We start from the raw sequence: 22,186 nt of genomic DNA on the forward strand, positions 1-22,186 counted from the left end.
GTACCTCAGAGGGGAATGAGGAGAGAGACGTTTCCAGAGTAATGTTGAGGGGAGGCAGTGAAGCGCAGACAAAGGATGCGCTTCCGGACGCCTCTGGGTGGCCTGGAGGAAGACGTCCCGCGGGCTTGTCCTCGGGCTGGCTGGAGCCGGGAGAAAGCTCGCTGAGGAGACGCCTGCCTGGCAGCGAGGGTTCCATAATGCTTGAAGCAGGAGGGGCTGCCGGTACCTTCCTTCCTTCCGAGAGGTGAGGGATTACCGCGCGGACAGGGACGCAGGCCCAGTGCAAGTTCCCAGCAGCCCCGTTGTGGCCCAGCGCCCCCCCGCAGCCCCACTGCTCTTGGTCGAGAGGTCCCAGGGGTGGGAGGGGGCGGCTGGAGCCCCAAGGCGCGTCTGGCAGGTGCTTGAACAGCAGAAGCCGGGCTCGGGCTAACAGTGTGTTCGGTGACCAAGGAAGACGGAGCCATTGCACGGGGCAGGGGCAGAAGACATTCCTAGAGAAGAAGACCTCCTCCAGAAAAGAAGGCACAGAAATCAGGGTCTGGAGGAGAGACTTGCCCACCATGCTCACTGCAGCGGTGTCTGCCGTAGCTGAGAAACGGCTCAGTGGAGGGTCCTCCGGCGCGAGGGGAGGGGAGAAGCGGCGGGACAGGTGCCCAGGGGAACAGTGCTCCGCCCTGGCGAGGAAGGAGGTCCTCCAACACCTCCAACATGCGTGAGCCTTGAGGACGTCACGGGGACTGAAAGAAGCCCGTCACAGAAGGCCAAATACTGTGCGACTCCCCTCACAGGACACACCTCCCGTAGCCAAATTCACAGAGAGGGGACTGGTGGTTGCAGAGCCTGCAGGGGCCCAGCAAGGGGGAGATGCTCGTTGAGGGGCAGAGACCCGGGGCCGCAGGAAGGCAGGCTCTGGCGGCATCACATAGCAAGGGGAGCACAGGCAACACTCCGCGGTGGTCCGTGAAGGGGGTAGACCGCCTGTTGTTTGCTTTGAGCCGCATTACAAATAAAAACGTTAAGGAAAAAGGAGAAGCCCCAGAGAAAGAGTCGTGGGAGTGCAGTGGCCAAGTGTGAAGGTGGCAGAGAGGTCAAGGCCCTTTGGGGCTTATGAGTAGCTTCAGAGTCATCGGTGCAGACAGGTGGCCAGAAAGCCAGAGCACAGGGCACCCGAGAGGGCAAGGTTGTCCCCGGGGGAGCCGTGGGTGGGCGGCAAGAAGGCGCCCTGTCTGGGTTTGGGTGCGAACAGGAAAGAGAGCCCGTGGGCGTGGGGGGCGGGGCGAGAGCCCTCCTTCGTTGGGACCCTGCAGGGAACACCCAGCGCGGGTGAGGGGAGGAGCCGTAGAGTGCGGGCAGTGCCGGGGTCTTGGTGAGAGGAGCCCCCGGGGGGAGCCCCACACAGGGCTGTTGTGGGACTGGGGAAGGGGATGCCCCGGCTGGGGGTGGCCATAGGGTCTCTCCCTAAATTCAGTCCGCCAAGAGTGGACACCGACCGCGGACATGGGCAACGGGATTGGGGACAGCGGGGACAGCAGCTGCCCAGACAGGGAATGGCGTGCGTGGGCGGCGGATGAGGAAAGGGCTGCAGGGTTGGTTCTGGGTGCGGCCGGCGCGGCAGAAGAGGCGGTTTGCCCGTGGACAGCGCTGGCCCCACGGACCGCGCTGCGCCCGCTGAGGCCCTCCGCGGCCGCCCCCTCCATCCTGCCGTCCTCTGCGGCCGCCTTCTGCTCCCAGAAAACAGCGCGAGTCGTGAGCTTTGTCTTTTTAATAAAAAATAAACTGTCTGTGACAAGCGGTCGTCTGGATCCCCAAATAAAGGAAAGGGGAGAGGAGAAGGCTCGGGAGGTCAGCCAGAGTGGAGGAGGGAACGAGGCTCAGACCACCCCGTCCTTCCAGCCACGGCAGGGGCCACAATCTGCCCCGGCTGAAACCAGAAGGAAGCTGGTCAGACCTCCAGAAGGACGTCCCAGGAGCCAGCAGCGCGGCCGGTAAGGGAGCGGGAGGGGCAGCTCCGGGCAGGGACCCGGAACAGCAGAGACTTGGTGTCCATGGTGGCGGCGGCAGCAGCCCCCCGTGGGGTCTCTGGGCAGCGGGCAGCGGCCTGCTGTGTCGTTCGTACCTCCGTGTTTGTTACTACGGGGGCCTGAACAGTCCCAGGTCGCAGGGGCTCCTGGAGCAGCATGTTTCTGGAAGGTCTTGGAATGGCCGGAGATGAAGGATGGGCTCCAGGTCTCGTCTGGTCCGGGCCTGGGACGACCCGGTGGAGAGCCCCGTGCGTGGCGGAGGGACAGCCCAGGGGGGTCAGGCCGCTGTGTCCGGCCCGCTGAGGACCACCGGCGGCACAACAGGAAGGCGGTGTTTTGTGCTCCTGCCTGTCCTGGGGCTACACTGCCCCAGGTCCCCCAGGCAGCCCAGCTGGGCATCCCGCCCTACCCTGCCCTACATGGCTGCAGCCCTGCCCAGAGCCTACGCCACCTCTGTGCCCGGGGGGTGGTTGTCAGCGTCCACATCGCCGGCAGAGGTCCTGCATCCCTTGGGAGGCTGGAGGTGCTGCTCCCGACTCAGGGGGGCCTTCTCCCCTGGAGGCAGGGTCCCACAGCCCTGCACCTTGCCCCGGGCTCGGAGCGCCCCCAGCGGGGAGGCAAGGAGGAGGAGGAGGGCCCCTGAAAGCACCAAGGCCAGGAGCACAGTGACTGTGAGGAAGTGGGGCCAGTAGGACCGCTGGGCAGCCAGGGCGGCACCAGCCCCAACCCTGGTCAGTGGGGCATCCACACGCTCCCGGGGGATGCCTGCCAGCTCGGGGTCCAGGGCCAGGGGCTGGTCCTGGCTGTGCACCCAGTAGGAGACCACGGGGTGAGAGAAGCTGTTCTCTGTGGCCCAGCACTGGTACAGGCCTCCTACCCCGCCCTGCAGCAGCAGCACCAGGGAGCCGTTGTAGACCGCGGAAGACGCTTCTGGGATCTCGGCCGCACCGTGAGTCCAGCGGTACGAGGCCAAGGCCGAGAGGTGGGGGCAGGGGAGCTCCAGGATGGAGTTGGGCGCAGCCTGGACTTCTTTAACTGGAGATGAAGGAAGCGGATACGGCTAAGCGCAGGGGAGCAGGAGGGCAGGAAAGCTCTACCGACATCTGGACCCTGACCCCCCCTCTCCACCTTCCAGTCCGGCCCCCACACTCAAAGCTGAGCCCTCGTCTGTCTCCAGTCTGGACCCCAGACTAACCTTGGTTCATCTGACTCCCACTCTGACACCACAACCGACTTCAGCCCCAGTCCGGAATCCCCGCTTGGAATTCCCATCCGCCCGCCCGAAGCCAGGCCTGAAATCCCTGCCGGGTCGGGTGTTGGGCTCGCAAGCTGGCGGGTCCTGGGGGAACAGCCACCTGAGCCTCCCCCCACCCTCCCCCCGTTCCACACTCACTGATTTGGGGGCGACCCTGGGGCTGGCGGCTCCTGCCCATGGGGCCAGTGGCGCAAGCCCACCCTGGGTTCCCTTGCTCCGTGTCCTGTCTCCAGGACCTCCTGCGAAGGCAGAGAGCAGACCTCAGGCCTTGAAACAGACGGACGCGGGAAGACGACGGAGGGCGAGAGGGCGGTGGGGGTCAGCACAGAGAAGACGCAGGCAAACCCAGGCGGCGGGGGCAGCTCCAAGACCCCTCGCTTCAGCCCACCCCAGGAGGAGCCTCGGCCCCAGGAGGGAGACCCCGGGTGGGACCGTGCCCCACACGCTGGGAAAGAAGGTCCCCGTGGGCCAGCCTCCACTGCCGTCCGGGACCGGCACTCACGGGATGGGGCTGGGCACCAGGCGGCAGGTTCTGGACTCGGGGTCCCAGGCACAGTGGGGGTCCCGGGCCAGGACACAGTCCACGCAGCTCTCATAGATGCTGCAGTTGGCTCGGGGAATCCTCCAGATGCCCCCTGAGAAGCCTGCAAACACTGCGCCCTGAAAAAGAGAAGGACAGTGACCTCTGCACCCCCAGTAGGGACCCAGCCACCCCCAGCCCCGGCTCGTCAGAAGGGCCCTTGCCACCTGCTCGGGGGCCAGCAGCAGGTTGCGGACAGGTTCCGGATCGAGGAACAGCTGGATCTCCTCCACCAGATGAGCACCGCTGTCCCCACTCACCACAGCCTTGTGGAGGGCCCCTGTGGCTGTGGAGAGACAGACGGTGGAGACTGTCACCTCCTCCACGGGCCCTCGTGCATGGCCTCTGACTCCAGACTCCTCCAAAGAGAACCCAGCACAGCCCATCAGGCTGCTCCCTCCCATGCCGTGGGGCTGACGGGAACTCTGTTAGCAATGGCTTGGAACCCCTTGCCCCTCTGTCTTTCCCTTGCAAGAACCCAACCCACACCCCCATGGACTTGGGGCCAAAGACAGCCACATGCTTCTGCAGAAAGCCCAGCAGCCTCCACCCTCAGCTCCCCTGAGTGTCCCTCCTCCACGGGCCTCAGTGAGGTCACGCTGACCGCGTCGTTAGAAATCGCACCCCCCCGGCTGTGGCTGGGGGTCCTCCCTCCCTCCAAATCAATTTCTAATCTCAAAACACACGAGGTCCGTGGCTCATGTGCTACACACGTTGTCTGTCTCCATGCGTCCCACAGGCACCGAGCTTTCGTCGGTCCTGCTCTCTGCTGGAACCCAACAGGCGCTGAGCGGAGACAGTGGCTGCGATCAGCGCACCGGTAGCTTTCTTCCACGGAAGCTCAAGGTCATCTACCCCCACCAGGCCTTCAACACACAGGCCTGGCAATCTCGCACGTCCCCCTGCTGACTCTCTCTCCTTCCTTCACACTGACTTGTGAATGTAGCCCTTTCTCCTCACACCTCCCCGCTTCTCCACCCCTGGTCCCCAGCCCCAGACCCCATGTCCTCCTCCTGTACGGAACACCAAACCCTGCCTGCGACAGCCACCTCTGCTCCCTGCCGGACACCCGCCCCCAGCCTGACCTTCTTCTACTTCCCCACCCCGTCCCAGCATGGGGGCTGCCCCCCACCTGTGTCCTGGACTTCAGCTTCCTCCTGGCTCTGCGTCACCTGCCAGTCACCCCTGACCTGCCTGCTCACTTCCTCACCGGTTGCCTCTCTCCTGCAGCCTGAGGACCTTTCCATCTTAAAAAAAAAGAAGCCTGCTGGCAGGAGCCCCCTCCTTCCTCCAGTCTCCTCTCCCCGCTTCTCTTCACGGCCAACTTCCTGAAGGACTGTCCCCCACGCTGGCTACTCCCAGCCACCCGCCACCGGCTCACTTCTTCACGGCTCTAATGGGGCTTCGGGAGACAAACAGCTCCTGGTCCAGCCATCAAAGCCCTCTGTGCTCTGTGTCCATTACCCCCTCCAGACTCAAAGCTCAGACAGGGTGGACACTGGGCTGTCGGGTGGCCCCACCGTATCCTAGAGCCCAGAGGGACACCAGACACATAGCAGGTGTCTGCATTTGCATAATGAGAGCGGGAGTGCACGGAGTCCGCAGCCTGAGTCACAGTCCCCACCTGGTGGCCGCGGGACATCGGGAGACTTTACTCACTGGTGCCCAGGTACAGGACCAGATGGCTGTGCCCGTCGGCACCCTGGGCTGTCTCCACCGCAAGCCTCGTGTACTCCACACCAGACTTCACCAGCAGGGGTGTCCCCACCACCTGCTCGTCCATCAGGAAATGGTCCTTCATGAAGGTCAAGGCTTTGTCGGAGGAGGGGCCCACGGAGCACTAAAAGGGGAAGGAGGAGCCTCAGGTCAGTGCTCTCTGCCCTGCAAGCTCACTGTCGCCTTCCCGCACCCCCACTGGTCCCTCTCTCAAGGCAGTCCTCATCTCAGGACCCTGGGGCTGCTGAATTCCAGGCCCCGCACACAGCACAGCACACCCGCCACCGGCTCACGGTGCCCCACTCCGTCAGCTGCTGCTGTGCAGATGTCTCTTCCCCTCCACACGCTTCCATTTCCTCATCTGTGATGTGAGGTAAGAACATCTGTGTTTCACTCTGATGCCAGAAGGAGCACGTGCACCTACTCTCACTTCCTCCCCCTACCCCGGAAATGGGGGGACGGGGCAGGGCGAGAGCAAAGGCAGACGCAGGGTGAAAGCTGAAGTCAAACCATCAAAGATGGTAAAAGACTGAGCAGGAAAAAAAGGAAAGAATTTTCTTAAGCCAGCCCCGGGGTAGCCAAAAGGGTCTGACTTACAAGGCAGACTCTCTAAAGGTCACGAATGGCAGCAGCCACCTTTGGAAGTGGGGGGTGAGGGTGGGGGGGTGCCGTGTCAGGAGGGCAAGCTGAGGTCCCACACATGGGGGGTGGGGGGGCTGGCCCTGCAGGCCTCGGGCCCAGGACTGGAGGCTCCTTCTCTGGAGACCAGAAAGCAGAGAGTCTCTGGACACGGGCAGCAGGCACACGTAGAAAGCAGGGGGAGAAGGCGGGGAGACCAGTGCATGTGGGGGCATGGTCCCCCGGCCCCCCAGGGCCGGCAGCCAGGCTGTCTCCCTCCAAGCACAAGGCTGGAAGAGGGCCCCAGAAAACTGGCTGCAGGTCAGAGGTAAGACCTGTTGATACTGACTCAGAGGACCCCTGAGAATACTGCCTGACCAGGCCACCTTCCGTGGGGCATCAGGGAGCCCCCGCTGGCAGTCATGTCCATGGAAGAGGCTTCTGGAGAGCTTCACGGGCCCTTCTCACGAGAACAGAGAACCCGGGGCCATCAGACCCGTGAGTTAAATCATGAACACAAAGGGAACCAAAACTAACTGATGGAAAAAAAAAAAAAGAAAACAAAAAGCTAAATGACCTAGAGGAAACAGACCCTCTCCCAGCAAAGAACTACTGAAGCGGTCTTATGCCCCCGTGGAGCTCTAATTGGACGGAGTCTCTAGGCCCAGCCTCCAACAAGACGCAGGAGCAACGGCAACTCTGCCACAGAGACCCGGAAGCTCCAAGATCTAGACTGAGAAAAATTCCACAGGACAAGCAAATGGCAAGAGAAAAGAAGACGGTGGAACGTACAGATTAAAAGAGCCTTAAAAGAACAACAAATCCAAGGGGCACCCAGCGGGCTCCATCAGAATGCATGCTGCTCTCCATCCCACAGGGTGAGTTCTAGCCTCACGCGGGTGTACAGATTACTTCAATAAGTAAACTTAAAAAAAAAAAAAAAAAAAAAAGAGGGGCACCGGGGGGGCTCAGTGGGTTAAGCCTCTGCCTTCAGCTCAGGTCATGATCTCAGGGTCCTGGGATCAAGCCCCGCATTGGACTTTCTGCTCAGCGGGAGCCTGCTTCCCTTCCTCTCTCTCTGCCTGCCTCTCTGCCTACTTGTGATCTCTCTCTGTCAAATAAATAAATAAAGTCTTAAAAAAAAAGAAAGAAAGAAAAAAACCCCAGCTAATCCAAGGTTACATATCTTACTTAGATTTTGATTCAAATAAACTATTTTGGGGCACGTGGGAGACTCAAATGGGTAAGCGTCTGCCTTCAGCTCAGATCAGGATCCCAGTGTCCTGGGATCAAGTCCCCAGTCAGGCTCCCTGCTCAACAAGGTGTGAGCCCCTGTTCATGTATTTTCTCTCTCTCACTCACTCCATCAAATAAATCAATCAATCAAATCCTAAAAAACAAAAGAAAAAAATTAAAAAAAAAAAAAAAAAAAAAGAGGAAGCCATGGGATGTCAACCACGAGGACTTCACGGAGAAATACAAAGGAAATGCCCAGAAGACAAGAAGGGAAATTCTAGGATGGCGGCAGTGTGTGTGTGTGGGGGGGCAGGTCTGGGCTGCAGCTCATGGGAACCACCTCTAGGAAGGCAAACCCGTTAGAATGCCTAAAGCATCTGTCTTCAGAAGAGATGCAGATCACTGAGGAAGGGTCTGGGGTAGAATGAATGATAAGAGCTTAGAAAACAAAGCAGCGAAAAGACAAAAAGAAAAAGAAAAGAAAAGAAAAAGAAAATTAAGAAAGTAAAAGAAGAAAAAAGAAAGAAAAAGAAGAGAGATAGTTACACACCCCCGGGAAATTTTGAAATTATGCAAAAAGGAAACGTAATCAGGGTCTGCTTCCTGACTCAGCTGTGCATGAGTCCTGATCTAAATACTGATCTAACCAAAATTACTATAAAACTCTGTTGGGAGATGACAGCTGGGTGCACTGGTGTGCTGGTAAAACAGTTCGGGGGTGCGGGGTCACGCTGCCCTAATTCCCGCGGGTCTCAGGCCACCGGCGTCATGTCAGCACACATGAGCTTGGAAACAGATGCCCCCAAACGATTCTTGCTGGCTGCTGCAGGCCAGCTCCAGTGCCTACGTGCCTGGGTAGGGGTGAGGGGCACAGGGATATCGTCACCACCCAGAATGGGGATTCGATACATCCTACTGAAACTCAAACATCAAGAAGGAGCAATAACAGTATGTTAGAGATTTGGAGATAAATACAAAAGGTATCAGCTCAGCTAAAAGAGGTTGTCCCTCTACAGGGGGAAAAGTGTAGGACGCTGCATAGGGCTGTTTTTGGTAACAGACCACGTAGATCTGTAAGATTCTGTAAATGCTGTCGGTATTTACAGAACTCAACTCTGATCAAAACACAGAAGTTAAATAAGAAAGGCAGAATCAGATGCCCAGGCAGTTCTTGGCACAGCCAGGGTTCCCTTGATTCCTCCATGATACACCTGGGTACTTGGGGTGCACTTAGCGGCGGGGGGACTTCTCTGTGTGTAGGATGCACGGACAACTGTGGAATGTGGGCCACAGGAGCAGGTGTGTACCTGAGCAGACAGGACTGGGTAACATTTATCAGACACTGATCGTGCCACAATGGGTACTTCCATATGCAGGACATGTGTGTATCAGTAGAGCGGAGGACTGCTGGGTGTGGGGGGTGGTACTCACGCTGCCTGGCCGGGGACTGATCTCGGGGACCCCATAAGTAGTCCAGCGTGATGTCTCTTTGTTCAACTCCTTGTACTTCCCCTCAAAGACACGCTTGATGTCCTTGAGAGCGAAGGCACAGACAGCAGAGCTCCTGGTCCCACCGATCTGCCTGGGGACAGCCAGAGCAGACACAGTCATCTCCTCTGCTCTACCAGCTCCAGGCCTGGCCCACCCCTGTGAGAAAGCCCTGAAAGGCAGGAGTGTGGAGCGCCCAGCTGGCCTACTGCTGTTTACTGCCCCTCCCCCACCACCCCCATGATAGGGGCCAGGAGAGCCCCTCACTCTGGCTCATTTTAGGATTATCCTTAAGGATAATTAGCTGGGGCTCAGGTCTTGGGGCAGCTCCTTCCTGTCTTGCCCAGGCTGGGCTGTACCCATTGGAGGGGCCATGGAACCTGCCCCTGATGATGAAGCCCTGATCCTTTGGGCCTCCTGGATTCCTGGTCCTGGGACAACCAACCAGAGCCTGACTATGAGACTATTTTTATTCCTTCAGCCCTGGTCTGTGAAGACAGGTTTCTCTTGTTCCCTTTAGCCAGATTGTGGCACACCCCACATTCTCAGTTCTGGATGCCACTGATACCAGGCCCTGCTGACAGCAGATACCTTTGGTACCTGACATACGGTCATCAGACACCTAAACACTGTGGGGCCAGATCACAGCAAATCGATGAACTTTTCCCAGCCTCCAAGCAATGACTATTCTTATCTTAGTGACACTGATGGTGTTTCCCTCTTTGCTCTGGACATTGGGAAGCTCAGAGCTAAATTTGTAACCAGCATCCCAACACTGCACCAGCGACAGCCATCTGTGATGTGCTGACCCTGTCCCTGCCTTCTCGTTCTCCTTTTACTCCCATTTCATCGGTTTGACCTTATCTGGTGTCAACGTTCCCCTTCCATAAGCCTCCTATCCTTCTTGGAAGGGGGCAGGTTATAAACCAGAAAGAATCTCTCTGGGCCTAATTTTCCCACCTCCACGAAGGTCATGAGTCAGATTCCTGGGACGTGGTGACGGGTCCATGCCTTCCTAGGTGAAGTGCATGCAGGGGCCGCTCTGGGCCCCACGACACGCGTGCCGCCCCTGCGTCCCCACCGCTCTGCTCACCACTGAGAGCTGAAGGTCGCGTAGACGAGAGGCTCGGCGGAGGCGGCGGCGGGCAGCAGGACAGCGTGGCGGATGACGTTGAAGGGCAGCTGCCCCGGCTGGGAGCACAGCAGCTGGGCCTTCAGGAAGGTGGTCCACTTCTTCTGCAGCAGCTTGTCCCCGCCCACGTCGTTCTAGGGCCGCGGGGGCGGAGTCAGGGCCGCCTCGCCCCCGTCGCCCCGCCCCCGTCCCGCTCCCATTGGGCCGTGAGAGCTAGGCCCCGCCTCCGCCGCGTCCCCAGTGGCTCCCCCGACGGCCGGCCCCGCCCCCCGCCCGGGCCGCAGACCTTGCAGACTCTGGCCACCCGCGACGTGTGGAGCTTCTCGAAGAACTCGAACTCGCTGGCCGTCTCCTCGAAGAAGAAGTACACGAAGTGCGTGGAAGGGATGGCGGCCACGAAGGAGGCGTCCGCTGCGGGGCGGGGCGGGGAGGCTTAGGATTGGGAGCCCCCCACCCCCCCACCCCGGGCCGGTTGTGCCGCCCGATGGGACGCCCCACGGCTGGCGGGGGGGGGCGGGGGGGGGGGGACCGGCTTGGCCCCCCCCCCCCTAACACAGAGGACCGCGGGGTTCGGGAACCGCGGCTTTCGGGCCTGGTCTCCGCGCTCAGAGCAAGGCCAGACCTGGGCTGGGGGCTCGGGTCCTTACGCTGCAACCAACGAAGAAAATTGTCGGTCTTGAGGACGGGCTGGGGTCCCAGCGTGCGGATCAGGATGGGCTCGCTGCCCAGGAAGTTGTTCATGGTGCCAGAATAGAGCATCCCATCTAGGGGAGAGGGCAGGAGGCATCCTCGATGGAGGGTGCAGCTTCCTGGGGCGCCCACAGCCCAGCCCAGCTGGTAGACCCCACTGAGCACCCTTGTTAGGGACTCCTGCGGCAGGAAGAGCCTCCCTCCTCGTCCTTCGGCAGGCTGGCCTTGTCCGGCCCTTCCCTGGCTGCTCCCTCGCATGCCCAGCTGAACCCCCTGCCAGAAAGGATCCCTCTTTCCTCCCCAGAGGTGGCGGTGCTTTCTGCTTCCACGCCTTGGTCCCACTCTTCTCCTCCTGGAACATCTTCCCTGTGTGTCTACCCCAATTTCCGAGGTCCCACTCAAAAGCTAAAGGCCACCTCCTCCAGGAAGCCAGGGTGGGGAGTCCGTTGTGGTTTGTGGATGGGAGGGTGCAGACAGTGATGTCGCTATAATCTATGGACAAGTGGCTGAGCCTCAGGCCTCTTCTCTGCCAAGATCCCTCCCAGGCGCCCCCGCCTGTGTGAACGAACCTCTCTCCACCTCTCCCCCCACCTCCTTTGTGGTTGGGGAGCTGGTGGTTGGGGTGCTGAGTGCCCCTCCAATCTAGTGCTCTGAGGCTCCCGGCTTCCCCTCCCTCTGTCCCCGGCCTTTCAGGAAACTGTCAGCTTCCATATTCCACAGAACGACCCGGGAAAGTCCCTGCCGGGAACCTGATGCTCACCTGTCAAGACAGCCGTGTGCTTATGGGCAGGGTCAAAAGGGCTCTGGCCTTTCCCCTCCACAACCTTGTCCTCGGAGATGGGCAACAGGTAGGAATCTCGGAGTTCCTAAAGGGGGGGAGAGGCTGGGGGCCAGAACGCCAGAGTCTCATGTCTGGGAAATGGGGGGCGTGAGGAAGGGAGAGGGATGTGGAGGGGAACTGGGGCCAAGAAGCTCACGAGGGTCCCGCATCCAGAAGAGCAGGGTTTTCCAGAGCTAGAGAGGGTAGGGAGGGGCGGGGGCAGGGTGTAGGTGTGAGTAGGGATGCTCGGGTCTGGGCGCTGGTGCCCCGTAACTCACAATGAAGGTACAAGCAGGGCTGAAGGCAAAGGTGCCGCAGGTGTACAGGTGGGTGGCGTTGAAAGAGACCAAGACGCGGATAAAGTTGAAGCACTGTGTCTGGGGAGACAGAGAATCCGGGTGTCTGGCCACTTGCCCCACACGCTTGGGCCACGGGCTGCCCCCCCACTTCCTGGTGGGGAGAGGGCCCAGAATTGCTGGGGGGGGATGTCCCTGGACATCTTCACAGAACGTGATGCAGGCGATCGCCTAGGAAAGAAGCCTCCTCCACTGCCGGCCCAACCAGGTGCCATCCAGTGATGGTCTGGGGACTGGGGGTTCCCCACCCAGTGTCCCTACACCCCTACCTCCACTCACCTCATTGCTCTTCTTCTTAAAGGCGCATTCACTCTTTTTCCGGTCACTGGCCGGCCAGGGGATCTGCAGCGGTAGGGGTCGGGAGGGAGAGGGCAGTGAGGTCTTCTGCTCGAGCTTTGACCTGCTGTCCTCTCCTCGGGTCTGCTTTAAAGCCACCAGCATGCACAATGGTCAGTGCACACTGATGAGCTATAATAACACCAGCCCTTGACCCTGGCTATTGCCCGAAGGATACCGGTGTTCAGGAGGGTGCGGCTCTACGGGAGAACCCAGCCTGTGGAATGAGACCCGAGTTTGAATCCAGGCTCAGCCACCCCCTGGGTGAGGGGTCCTAGGCCATTGCACAGGCTTCCGGAGGGCACAACGAGTGTCATATGGAAAGTACCCAGTACCCAGCGGGCTAGGCAGAGCGGCAGTCGACAAACCACACGTTTCCTGGGGAACTTGTTTAAAATGTCAGTTCCTGGCTCACACCTCAGAGAATCTGCATTTTCAGCCAGTATCCCGTATGCACAGGTGGCCCAGAGACCACACCCTGAGAGACACAGCGAGGGAGATGAGGGACCCTCGGCCCCATCCCTCCTCCCTCCCCCCTGTCCTCCTCACAGTGTCCCCAGTGTCCCTATGATTTGACACGGAAGCTTCGGGGATTTCTGCCAGCAGGTGGACATCGTACTGTTGATCTAACTCCAGTCCACGCTTCCTTCAGTGTCAATGATTTCCGTATCATCCATTTTAGCAATTAATGTTATTCCTCCAGGATGCATGGTACCAGCAAGCAGTGAGGCCACCATGGTGTTTCTTATCTGCTCTGCAGACCAGATACCTGCGTCGGGAATGACTGATCGCCGCGGGTTAGAGTGGACAGCGCTTGCGCAGTGAGTCGTGTGTGGGCAGTCCAGGCCCCCGGCAGCTGCCCGCCCCCCCACGCACCCGGCCCGCACCCTTCATCCCCGGCCTCCTCACCATGTTCTTCAGCTTGGGCATCCCTGGGTCCTGGATATCCAAGGCCAGAATGGCCTCTCGAGCCCCCACATAGAGAGTGCCTCCGTCATCGCTCAGGAGCAGGGTGTCGAAATCCTGGAGGCCCTTCTGGTGGAAGAGGCTGAGTGCCCTGTGTCCCTCCCCTGTTGGGAAGTGATGAGAAGGGGTGAGTGATGAGGGAGGGCTGGGCAGGCAGATGATTCCTGAGGTCACGGTGGGGGGTGGTGAGGAGAAGGGTTGGCAGAGTGTGCTCCCCTGGCCTTGGAAGCTGGACCCGCTCTCCATCAGCGGCTCCCCTTCCCCCCCCTGCCCGTAGCATAGGAGGTCTGTGTTGAGCCCATAGGAGAGACAAGAGGCTGCCAGAGACAGGCTAATGACAACCTGGGACTGGGGGAAGGTGGCCTGCACCCAAGAGATAGACAAAGGGACGGGAAATCGAGCAAGGCACATGGACATTGTTCCAGGCCTGGGGGGCGCTGGGGGCAGGGGAAGGATGCCCTGATCCTCCCCAGGGAGGAGCAGGGGGAGCAGAAGGCAGAGGGACAGACAAGAAGATACTGTGAGCCACATGGGACGGTGTGTCGGGGTAGCTGTGGGCTGTAGGGTCACACTTGCCGACCCCCCTTCCTCTCCTCTAGCAGGAAGCTTCAGCCACTAGAATCACAGCCAGAGGCTGAGCGGAGGGGACCATCGGTCTTCAGAGGCCCCTGTTGGCATGGCTGGATGTCTCCGGGGTGGGGGAGGCGAGCTGGTTCCAGGAAGGACACGCCAGCAACAGGGACAAGCTCCTCCATCCCCTCACGGGCGCATTGGCACCTTGGCCCTCGGTGGAGGACCATCTCGCTAAGACTTACTTCTGGAAGCTCTGACAATCTCAGGACCAAAAGGAGAGGCTAGCAAGGTGCTGGAGGCCTCCCCCAGAGCTCACAGAACCGAACCCCCTTCGCACAGCTCGTTGCTGACATGCCTCCCCACTCGAGCCTGCGAGCCCCCTGAGCACGGACGAGTGTTGCCTCCTTTGGTAACCCTAGCACCCACACCTCCTGCAGGACCATGTCCTTCCCGGACCTCTCCCTGGAAGTAGGAGAAACATGGGCCCCTACAGCCTCAGCAAGAAACCAGCCGACAGGCGTGCCTGGCGGGGCTCAGTAGGTTAAGCATCTGCCTTCAGCTCAGGTCATGGTCTCAGGGGTGTGGGCGCTCTGCTCAGCGGGGCGCCTGCTTCCCCCTCCCCCTCTGTCTGCCTCTCTGCCTGCTTGTGATCTCTCTCTCTGTGTGTAAAATAAATAAAATCTGAAGAAGGAAAGAAAGAAACCAGCCGGTAGCGTCCCAGGGTTTGGACCCCAGCAGGCCACCCTGATTCTCTTATTCCTGGGGCCCATGGCACCGGACACGACACGGTCCGGCACGGTCCATGTGGTTGTCATGTGCCTGCCATGTCCTGGGCCGCCGGGTCCACGGATAACCTCCTAGCACGGGCCTTGGTTTGGGGTGTGTGTGAGAGCCGTTAGGGTCTGCAGTGCCCAGCTTGAGGAAGCCACCACCTCTGAGAAGCGCCCCGGTCCCTCCTGTCCCTCAGTCTTTCGCCACACGGTTTCTTCACTCCTTCCTCAGTGTCTGGCGCTGCGAGACCACAATCTCCAACCCCCGGCCCCGGCCCTTGCGTCCCCCTCTCCCTCGGTCTCTGTCCTCCTCTGGCCCTCAGACCCTTACCTGCGCGGTAGGTGATCCTGGGCATGGGCTCCTGCCCTCCGCCCCCTGCAGTCAGCGGGAGCGGCACCGCCAGGAGCAGCTGGGAGAGGAGAAGGCCCAGGAGGCTCCAGGGGTTCCGGCCCGGGGCTGGGAGGGCCATGCTCAGCGGGAGGCTGTCACCAGATGGCTCTGGGGAAACAGGCGTTGGGTACTCTCAGCGTGAGCCCTCCTCACCACATCCCCCCCCCGGGGACCAATGGGAGAGCCCCAGGCAGCAGAAGTGGGGGTGGGGGTGGGGGTGCCGGGGAGGGGACAGCTTCCTTTGCAGGGTGCCCGCAGAGTCTCACTTCCATCACCCGCAGGCGCCTGCCCGCTGCCTCGCACTGCCCTCCGGGTCCGAGTCCCGCCGTCAGGCCGTCGCCCTGACCTCCGGCCACCCCGGGCCCTGGCCCCGCTCTGTCTTTGCTCTCCTCACTCTCAGGAAGTCCCTCTTGCTGTCTCCTCTTTTCCTTCCCTTCCCCAGAGTCCAGACCCCAAAGCCCTTCCTGGCCCCCGGAAGGGGAGGTTCTGGAGAGCAGATTCCCCCACTTAACGCAGAGGTGAGCCGGCCGGCCTCTCCCCGCACTTTCAGACCAGCGCGCACCCTGGGGCTGTGCCTTGTCCGCTGGCCTCAGACGACCCGGGCAGGCCTGCTCCGACCGCTCCCCTCGGCTCAGCCAGGCGCCGGCCTGCGGCTGTTTGCTGCCCAGACCTACCTGGCCCCCTCCCTGCAGGGCGGCGATGAGGAGCCCAGCAGCCTCCCGGCGCTGCCCGAGCGTCCGCAGCTGACCCTCTCCCTGGAGTCTGTCTCCCCGGGTCGCTGCATCTGTGTCCCCAGGATGGTCTACCCCCAGCCACCTGCCCCTTCCTGCATACCCTTGAGCTAGCCACAGCGCAGAAACCCCGGTGGCCGGACTCTGGGGTGGAGGGGGTCCCCAGGCCCCGGAGGCAGGGGACAGAGGCCTTAGCCCGGCTGGGCCGGGAGCGCGGCCCTCCGGGTGCCCATAGTGCCAGAGCCAGCCCTGGGAGTTCTGGAAAACCAGAATTTCCACCTCTCGAGTCCTGACAGATCCCTGGCTTGGGCTTGGGCGGAAGTGGGGGGGTGTGGCAGTCAAAGAAAGGAGACTCGCCTCTGTCTCCCCTCCTCTCTCCCTGTCCGTCCAGAAAGCTGAAAAGGCCAGAAGGTTTCTGGGTCATGTCAGCCACCCCTCTACCCTCTGTCATGCCACATCCCGTCTGACCAGACCAGGAATGACTACTCTTGCTCGAGCCCTCGCAGCTGGGAGCCATGACCCGGGCTTCGCTGTTCCTCTTTCGGCTTGCCCACAAGATGAGGTCTCCTCCTGGCTGGGGGCCTGGACGGGCCTGCAGCTGGCTGACCCCCAGACCCCCACTTCCAGCTGAGCCTCCGGCTCTTACCCGCAGCTGTGCCGACCCAGTCCCTCTGCAGCCCGGTCTCGGTCCCCTTCGGGGCAGCACAGGCTGGGTGGCCCAGAGCATGTCCCGTCTGCGGTCACACCTCTGGGACACACTGCTGGGGCACCCAACCCCCCCCCCATAGCTCACCTGCCCCTGGAGGCCCCCGGGGGAGCCTCATAACGCAGAGTTAATGACACATCTCGCACTGAGGGCTCACAGCCTATGAAGTGGGGAGTTTCCGGCCTGCTCAGCCGGAGGCTGGCTGGCTGCTGGGTTAAGAGCATGGCCATCCCTGGGCTGACCTGACTCCAACCGCGACCCAACTCCTTCTCAGATGCCCATTCCTCGGGCGGGGAGTCCTTCCTGTCCTGCCAGCCCTCTGGCCACGACGCAGCCCAGGTCACTCCCTAGAATTTCCTCTTGGGCACCCCAGCACTCTTTCCTCATCCCTCCGCTCCCATTTCTCTTCCGTTCTCCTCGGGGCTGGTCTCAGCAAGACCCCTCCAGACAACTGTCACAGGGGTTGGTGGCCAGGTCCTTGGGAGAAGCCGGGGAAGGGGCGGCAAGCCGCTAGAGAAAGTCTTTCAGATTCCCAGAACCCTGGAAAAGTCCCACCTGGACCCCACCTTCTGCACCTCCCCACCTCCCAGCCCAGATTGGGACCTGCCCTGGCCCTGGGCCTCTCTGCTCCAGCAGATTTGGCTTATCTGGGTCACAGGGAGGAGTTCTGGTGGGGGGAGGTGGGTGGGGGAGGCGGGGGAAGGAGCTCCAGCCCACGGTCTCAGCCCGATGCCCTGCTCCTGCCTCTGGAAGTGTTTGATTCAACAGCTGGGTTTAGCTCCTCCTTCCCCAGGGACCCAGGAATTTTCCTTCTGGCCCCGGGCATCTTCCCCAGCGCCTCCAGCCAACACGAATAGTTTGAGATGGAGCTCTGGTCTGCCAAGAACTTCTGCAGCTGGCTACCATGGTAGTCCCATTTCCCAGGTGAGGCGAGTGAGGCTCAGGGAGGCTCCCCAGGGAGAAGCCAAGTTAGAGTCAGATCTGAAATCCTAGGCCACCCGGTGGCTGGGGAGCACTTACTCCCGCTGTCCTCCCTCAGCTCGGAGCCACTTGGGCGGGGACGACAGCTGGGAGGGTGTGTGCTGCTGGCTCGGGCTCTCCTGGCTGAGAGCACGTCTCTCAGGGGACTCCCAGTGCAAGAGGGAACGGAAACCTTGGCAGGCAGGAGCCCCACACCCAGGAGGGCCATCGAGGTCGCAGAAAGACCCAGACCGGAGGAAGGGCACTGCACCCCGCCCCGCCCCTGCCTCTCCTGCATGGGAGGCCCTGGAGTCAGACTCCGCAGTCCACACCGCCGCCCGCTGTAGCTGGGGAGCCCGCCGCCGGCTGGGGTCAGGGGCACGTGACCTGGGCAGCCGCAGGAGCCCGCATTCTGAAGGGCCCCCGTGCGCCGGGTCTGTGGCTCTCCAGCGGCCTCCTGAAGGTGGCTGATGGTTTCTGATGGGGACCCCCTCACATCTCCCTCTGCACCAGGCGGGCAGACAACGTAGCAAGTCCTGCCCACAGCCTCCAGCCCCCTGCTGGCAGAGCCCCACCTCCCTCCTGCCTGTCCCAATGAAGAAACCAGGGCCAAGCAGGGGAGGTCTTGGGAGGGTTGTGCAGGTGGGGGGTGGCAAGAAGGGGTCAGGGGTGTGGGGACAAGGTCTGAGGGGCCGTGATGTTGCATAGCCCCAATGTGGCGGTCCTCCGGCTCCTCTCTCCCCAGCCTGGGCACCCCCCAGTAGCAGCAATGCCGAGTTCAGCCATGTCCCCCACCCCAGGGTCCACCTCCTCTGGGGGCTCCTCCCCCACGGCCGCTCGGTCACATCAAACAGCAGACCCTTTCTGCCAAGCTTTCTGGCCCAGGGTGGAGATCTAGCTGTGGGGGTTAGAGGTGGGAGGGGAGATGGAGGTGTCATTCTGCACCCCACCCTGTGCTCACCCCCTGCACCCCTACCTTGTGCTCACCTCTACACCCCTACTCCATGCTCCCTCCCCCTACACCCCTACCCTGTGTTCATCCCCTTGGACCCCTATCCTGTACTCACCTTCCCTGGACCCCTACCCCATGTTCACCTCCCCGGCATCCTTACCCCATGGTCATCCCTCGTACCCCTACCTTCTGTTCACCCCCTGCACCTCTACCCCATACTCACCCCTATATACGCCTACCCTGTGCTCACCCCCCGCACCCCTACCCTGTGCTCACCTGCTCCTACCCTATGCTCACCCCCCCGCACCCATACCCTGTGCTCACCTGCTCCTACCCTATGCTCCCCCCCCCCCGCACCCCTACCCTGTGCTCACGCTTTGCACTCCTACCCCATGTTCACCCTCCTCCCCTCCCCATCCTGTGCTCACCAGAGAACTCTGGGGCACTTTGTCTCCTCAGTGCCCCGGGGCACATGGATACCTCACTGAGAGGGGCTCCAGGAGTGGGGAGAAAGACTTTGCCAATGACCCAGCAGATCCCACGCCCCCTAGCCCCTCTCCCTTCCAGCCTCAGGGGCAGCCCCAGAAGAGCCCAGTCGTGGGGAACACCAGCCTCCTGGCTCCCCTTCCTGCACCCCACCTGCCCTGCCCCTTGTTGCTCTCTTTTTATGATCACAGCCAAGTCAAGTCAACTTATGCGGAGCAGCCTACTGTGTGTCAGGCACTAGGGATGCTCCCGGCTTCCACTCGCCCAGCCTCCCCGCCTCTTCCCGCCCACACTGTCTCTCAGCCTTCCTGCCACCCGCCCAGCCCGACCTCCCTAAGCCTTGCGCCGGGGCCTCCTAGGCTTCCTCCTCCAATCTGACTGTGCTGGAAGGCTGAGCAGAGTAGCACACACAATGGCCCGACCCCTCCGTCTGCCCCCTCCTCAGGGCAGAGGCAGCATCAGACAATGGCCCGCCCCCTCGCCCCCTCCCTTCAGTTCTCCCGCTTCCTTACCTGGAGCTCCGGGATGCAGCGTGCTTCCCTCCCCCCAACGCTGGGCAGTTCCTGTCTCCCAGTGCCTCGGTCCCTGCCACGCCCCCGCCCCCCATCCTCAACCCCATCCCGCCTCACTGGTCCTCAGTCACCATGGCGACCGCATCTCTAAGTGGGAGGGACTAGAATCTCCCCATATTCTTCCTCCTCCTACTCGTGTCCCCCTGCGCCCCACCTTCTGCGGCTCACGGATCCACATGTGTGGGGGAGGCGGGGATCCAGCTGTGGGGGGTAGGCAGGAGGGAACACTAGCCCCTGGGGGGCCTTGCTCAGCTCTTTCTCCCCCATCCAGCAGGCATCACCTCACAGATGTCCCCCAGCTGGGTTCAGGGGTCATATGGTGCTAAATTCTTTCCTGGGGTCCGTTTCTCTGGGTTTCGCTCTTCCCTGGGAACTGCGTCTATGTAGGAGGGGTCCCAGCCAGCTGCCAGCCAGCCTGACCCCATGCAGACTGAGATTGCCAAGGAGGAGGCAAGTGAACCCACAGATGTCCGGGCAGATTAACTGAGAGGCTGGGTCTCAGAAGCCCTCTTCTGTTCTTAGTATCCCGAGTCCCCCGGGAAGGGGTCCACCACCACGCTCAGGCTGGTGCCACGGCCTTCTTTGGCTAGCCCCCTGAGACCTGTCAGGGGGAGAAGGGCGCTGCTATAAGAGGGCGGAGAGCAGACTCCTGCAGAAGGGGCTTTCTAAGGTCTAGACCAGACGCAGATAAAACAGAGACAAGCCTGCGCTGGAGTCTCACCCCTCTGAAGGGGGGAGCAGGGTTCCGGCTGGGAGCTTTGAACCTGGGCCTGTGTCCTCTCCTGGCCCCGGAACTGAGCACCCCGGACCCCTCCCTGCTCTCCCGTACCCCCCGGACCTCAGCTTCCTCACTGGTAACAGGAGCAGTTGACAACGCTCCTTCCAGGCTGGCCTCTCTGGGCCTAGGGGAGGACTGTAAAGCAGGGACCAGGGGGCCAGGGAGCCGGAGCCCTGGGTCCCAGGCTGGGCTGCCTCAGACTGGCTGTGCGACCCTGGGCAGCCTGCTTGCTCTCTCTGATTCACAGAGGTAAGATAATGGCTTTCCAGCCTACCTGGGAGCAGTTTGGCCCATTTCTAGACTTCATAGTGTTTCTAAGAAGAAGGAAGTGAGTGTGCTGCTGCCAGCCCCAGACCGGGCTTTCAGAGACCGAGTCTGATTCCCACTCGGGTCTGGGCTCGGGTGGCCAGTGAGCATTTCCGTCTGGGGAGGGGCCGCTTGGGCAGGGCTTGTGCTGAAAGCAGCAATGGACTCCGAGCCAAGCTCCATCACTGACCCCCACGGTCCCTTTCCCCCTGCTGGCGGCCCCTTGGCCTTGGGGCCTCAGAGAGTGCCCGCTTGTCCAGGCTCTTCTGCCCCTGGATGGGGGCGCATGGGAGCGGGGGGGGGGAGGCGTGACTGGAAATCAAGGTGGCAGGGTCGGAGGCAGCTGAGCTCGTGGCGCAAGAGGAAGGAAGAGGTCAGGACTTCCCGCCTGCGAGTGTCCCTGGGTCTTCCCCCCACCTCCTTCCCCTCTAGGGGAACTGGGTGCCATTCCTGGAACAGAAGCGTAAGGACCACATTTCTGAACTACTCCAAGGAAGCACAGTGGAGGGAGGCTGCCAGCTTCCCCTGCCTTACTTCACCCCTACGCAGGTGGGCTTCGGGGAGCCTCTCCTGGCCTTGAATCAGAACTCCAGGAAGGAGCCAGGCTGTCCCGGTGACGCGGTGGGGATGTAGTCTCGGGCTGTGGTTGGAACTGTGCTGGACACCCAGTGCCCTGTGTCCTCTCTTCCAGGCCGAGAAGGAGGGAGAAGCTCTCTGCAGCCTAATCCCCATCTCTCCTGCTAAGGTATGCACCATTCCATTTCCTCTGGCTTGCCTAGCCTCAGTTTCCCCACCTGTGGGAAGATGGGGGTGCCAGGGTCCCACATCTTTAGTTGCAGGAGGGACAAGTGGCTGATGGAGTTTATCCCAGGAGGGTCCCAGGAAAGTGAGATGGGGGAGGGGAGGGTGAGGAGACACAGGGCTGCTTCCCCCCCAGGCTCTGCCCCTCAAGACCCCCGGAGCTTCCCTACCCCCAGCCTGAGGCCGGAGGACCCCCTGGAAGGACCCCCTATGTTATTCACTGAAGTTGGCACAGATACTTGGTGCCCAGAGTCCTAGGAAACTGGCATCCCACCTTCCCATGCCCTCCCCCGGGGACCACGGTCCCCTTGCCCCACCACTTTCAGCCTTACCCCCAGCCCAGCAGTGGAGACCCTAACCCCGGCGTCCAAGACTTCCAGCAGAGTCTGTATGGGGCAGGGGCGGAGCAGAGGCGGGCATGGCAGGGGGAGGGGGTGGGGGCCCTGCCAGCCCCCTCCAGTGCCCCAGTTCCCAGGCAGCTCTTAAAGGGACCAAGACAAATTAGCTAGGGACAGCGTCAGGGGGCGGCAGTGGAGGTGGGTGGTGAGAAGATTAGATTTGCAGGGGGAAGGGCAGGAGGGCCAGACTGGGGGCCTGGGGGCCTGACGTCCCCTCTCTTGCTCCTGAAGCCCTCAGACTCATCAGTTGAACCTTTCCCTCGTGCGTGGGACCCCCATGTTGGCCACCGGCTTCGGATCCTGGCTCCCATTCCCCTTGGCCCCTGCCCACTTCCTCCCCTCCCCCATATTCGCGCCGCCTCGGTCTCCGGCCAGAGCTGCCAGCTGGCACTGACTGGTACTAAGCACGGAGAACCAGCTCAAGGATTGTGAGGGCCTGCAGCCTGGCCCCAGAGGGGGAGGGGAGGACAGTCCCCCCCCCCCCGCCCGCAGGGTCACCGCAGGGGCCGGGGCCAGGGAGCACCTTCCCCTCCGATCCCTCTCCAGCC

At 61.5% G+C, this 22,186-nt stretch overlaps 1 protein-coding gene across 5 annotated transcripts; it reads right to left on the reverse strand.

The window, feature by feature from the left end:
• Positions 1–1,747: 1,747 nt before the first annotated feature.
• On the reverse strand, positions 1,748–21,591 carry SEMA4A (semaphorin 4A). Of its 5 annotated transcripts, none has more exons than XM_059413684.1 (15): positions 21,573–21,591; positions 14,889–15,056; positions 13,158–13,318; positions 12,192–12,254; positions 11,835–11,933; positions 11,497–11,602; positions 10,694–10,810; positions 10,333–10,457; positions 10,008–10,180; positions 8,858–9,008; positions 5,516–5,696; positions 4,024–4,142; positions 3,779–3,936; positions 3,415–3,515; positions 1,748–3,056 (listed from the first exon to the last, which is right to left on the reverse strand). In XM_059413684.1, exons 2-15 carry the CDS (start codon positions 15,025–15,027, stop codon positions 2,464–2,466), a joined length of 2,286 nt encoding a protein of 761 aa, XP_059269667.1. In that variant the 5' UTR covers positions 15,028–15,056; positions 21,573–21,591; the 3' UTR covers positions 1,748–2,463. The 5 variants fall into 5 exon arrangements, with proteins under 5 accessions (XP_059269667.1, XP_059269669.1, XP_059269666.1 ...); XM_059413686.1 differs by lacking the exon at positions 21,573–21,591 and adding an exon at positions 16,326–16,344; XM_059413683.1 differs by lacking the exon at positions 21,573–21,591 and adding an exon at positions 15,783–15,936.
• Between the last annotated feature and the right edge of the window lie 595 nt (positions 21,592–22,186).

The sequence above is a fragment of the Mustela nigripes genome, chromosome 10 (assembly GCF_022355385.1).
Source record: "Mustela nigripes isolate SB6536 chromosome 10, MUSNIG.SB6536, whole genome shotgun sequence".
NCBI classification, from domain to species: domain Eukaryota; kingdom Metazoa; phylum Chordata; class Mammalia; order Carnivora; family Mustelidae; genus Mustela; species Mustela nigripes.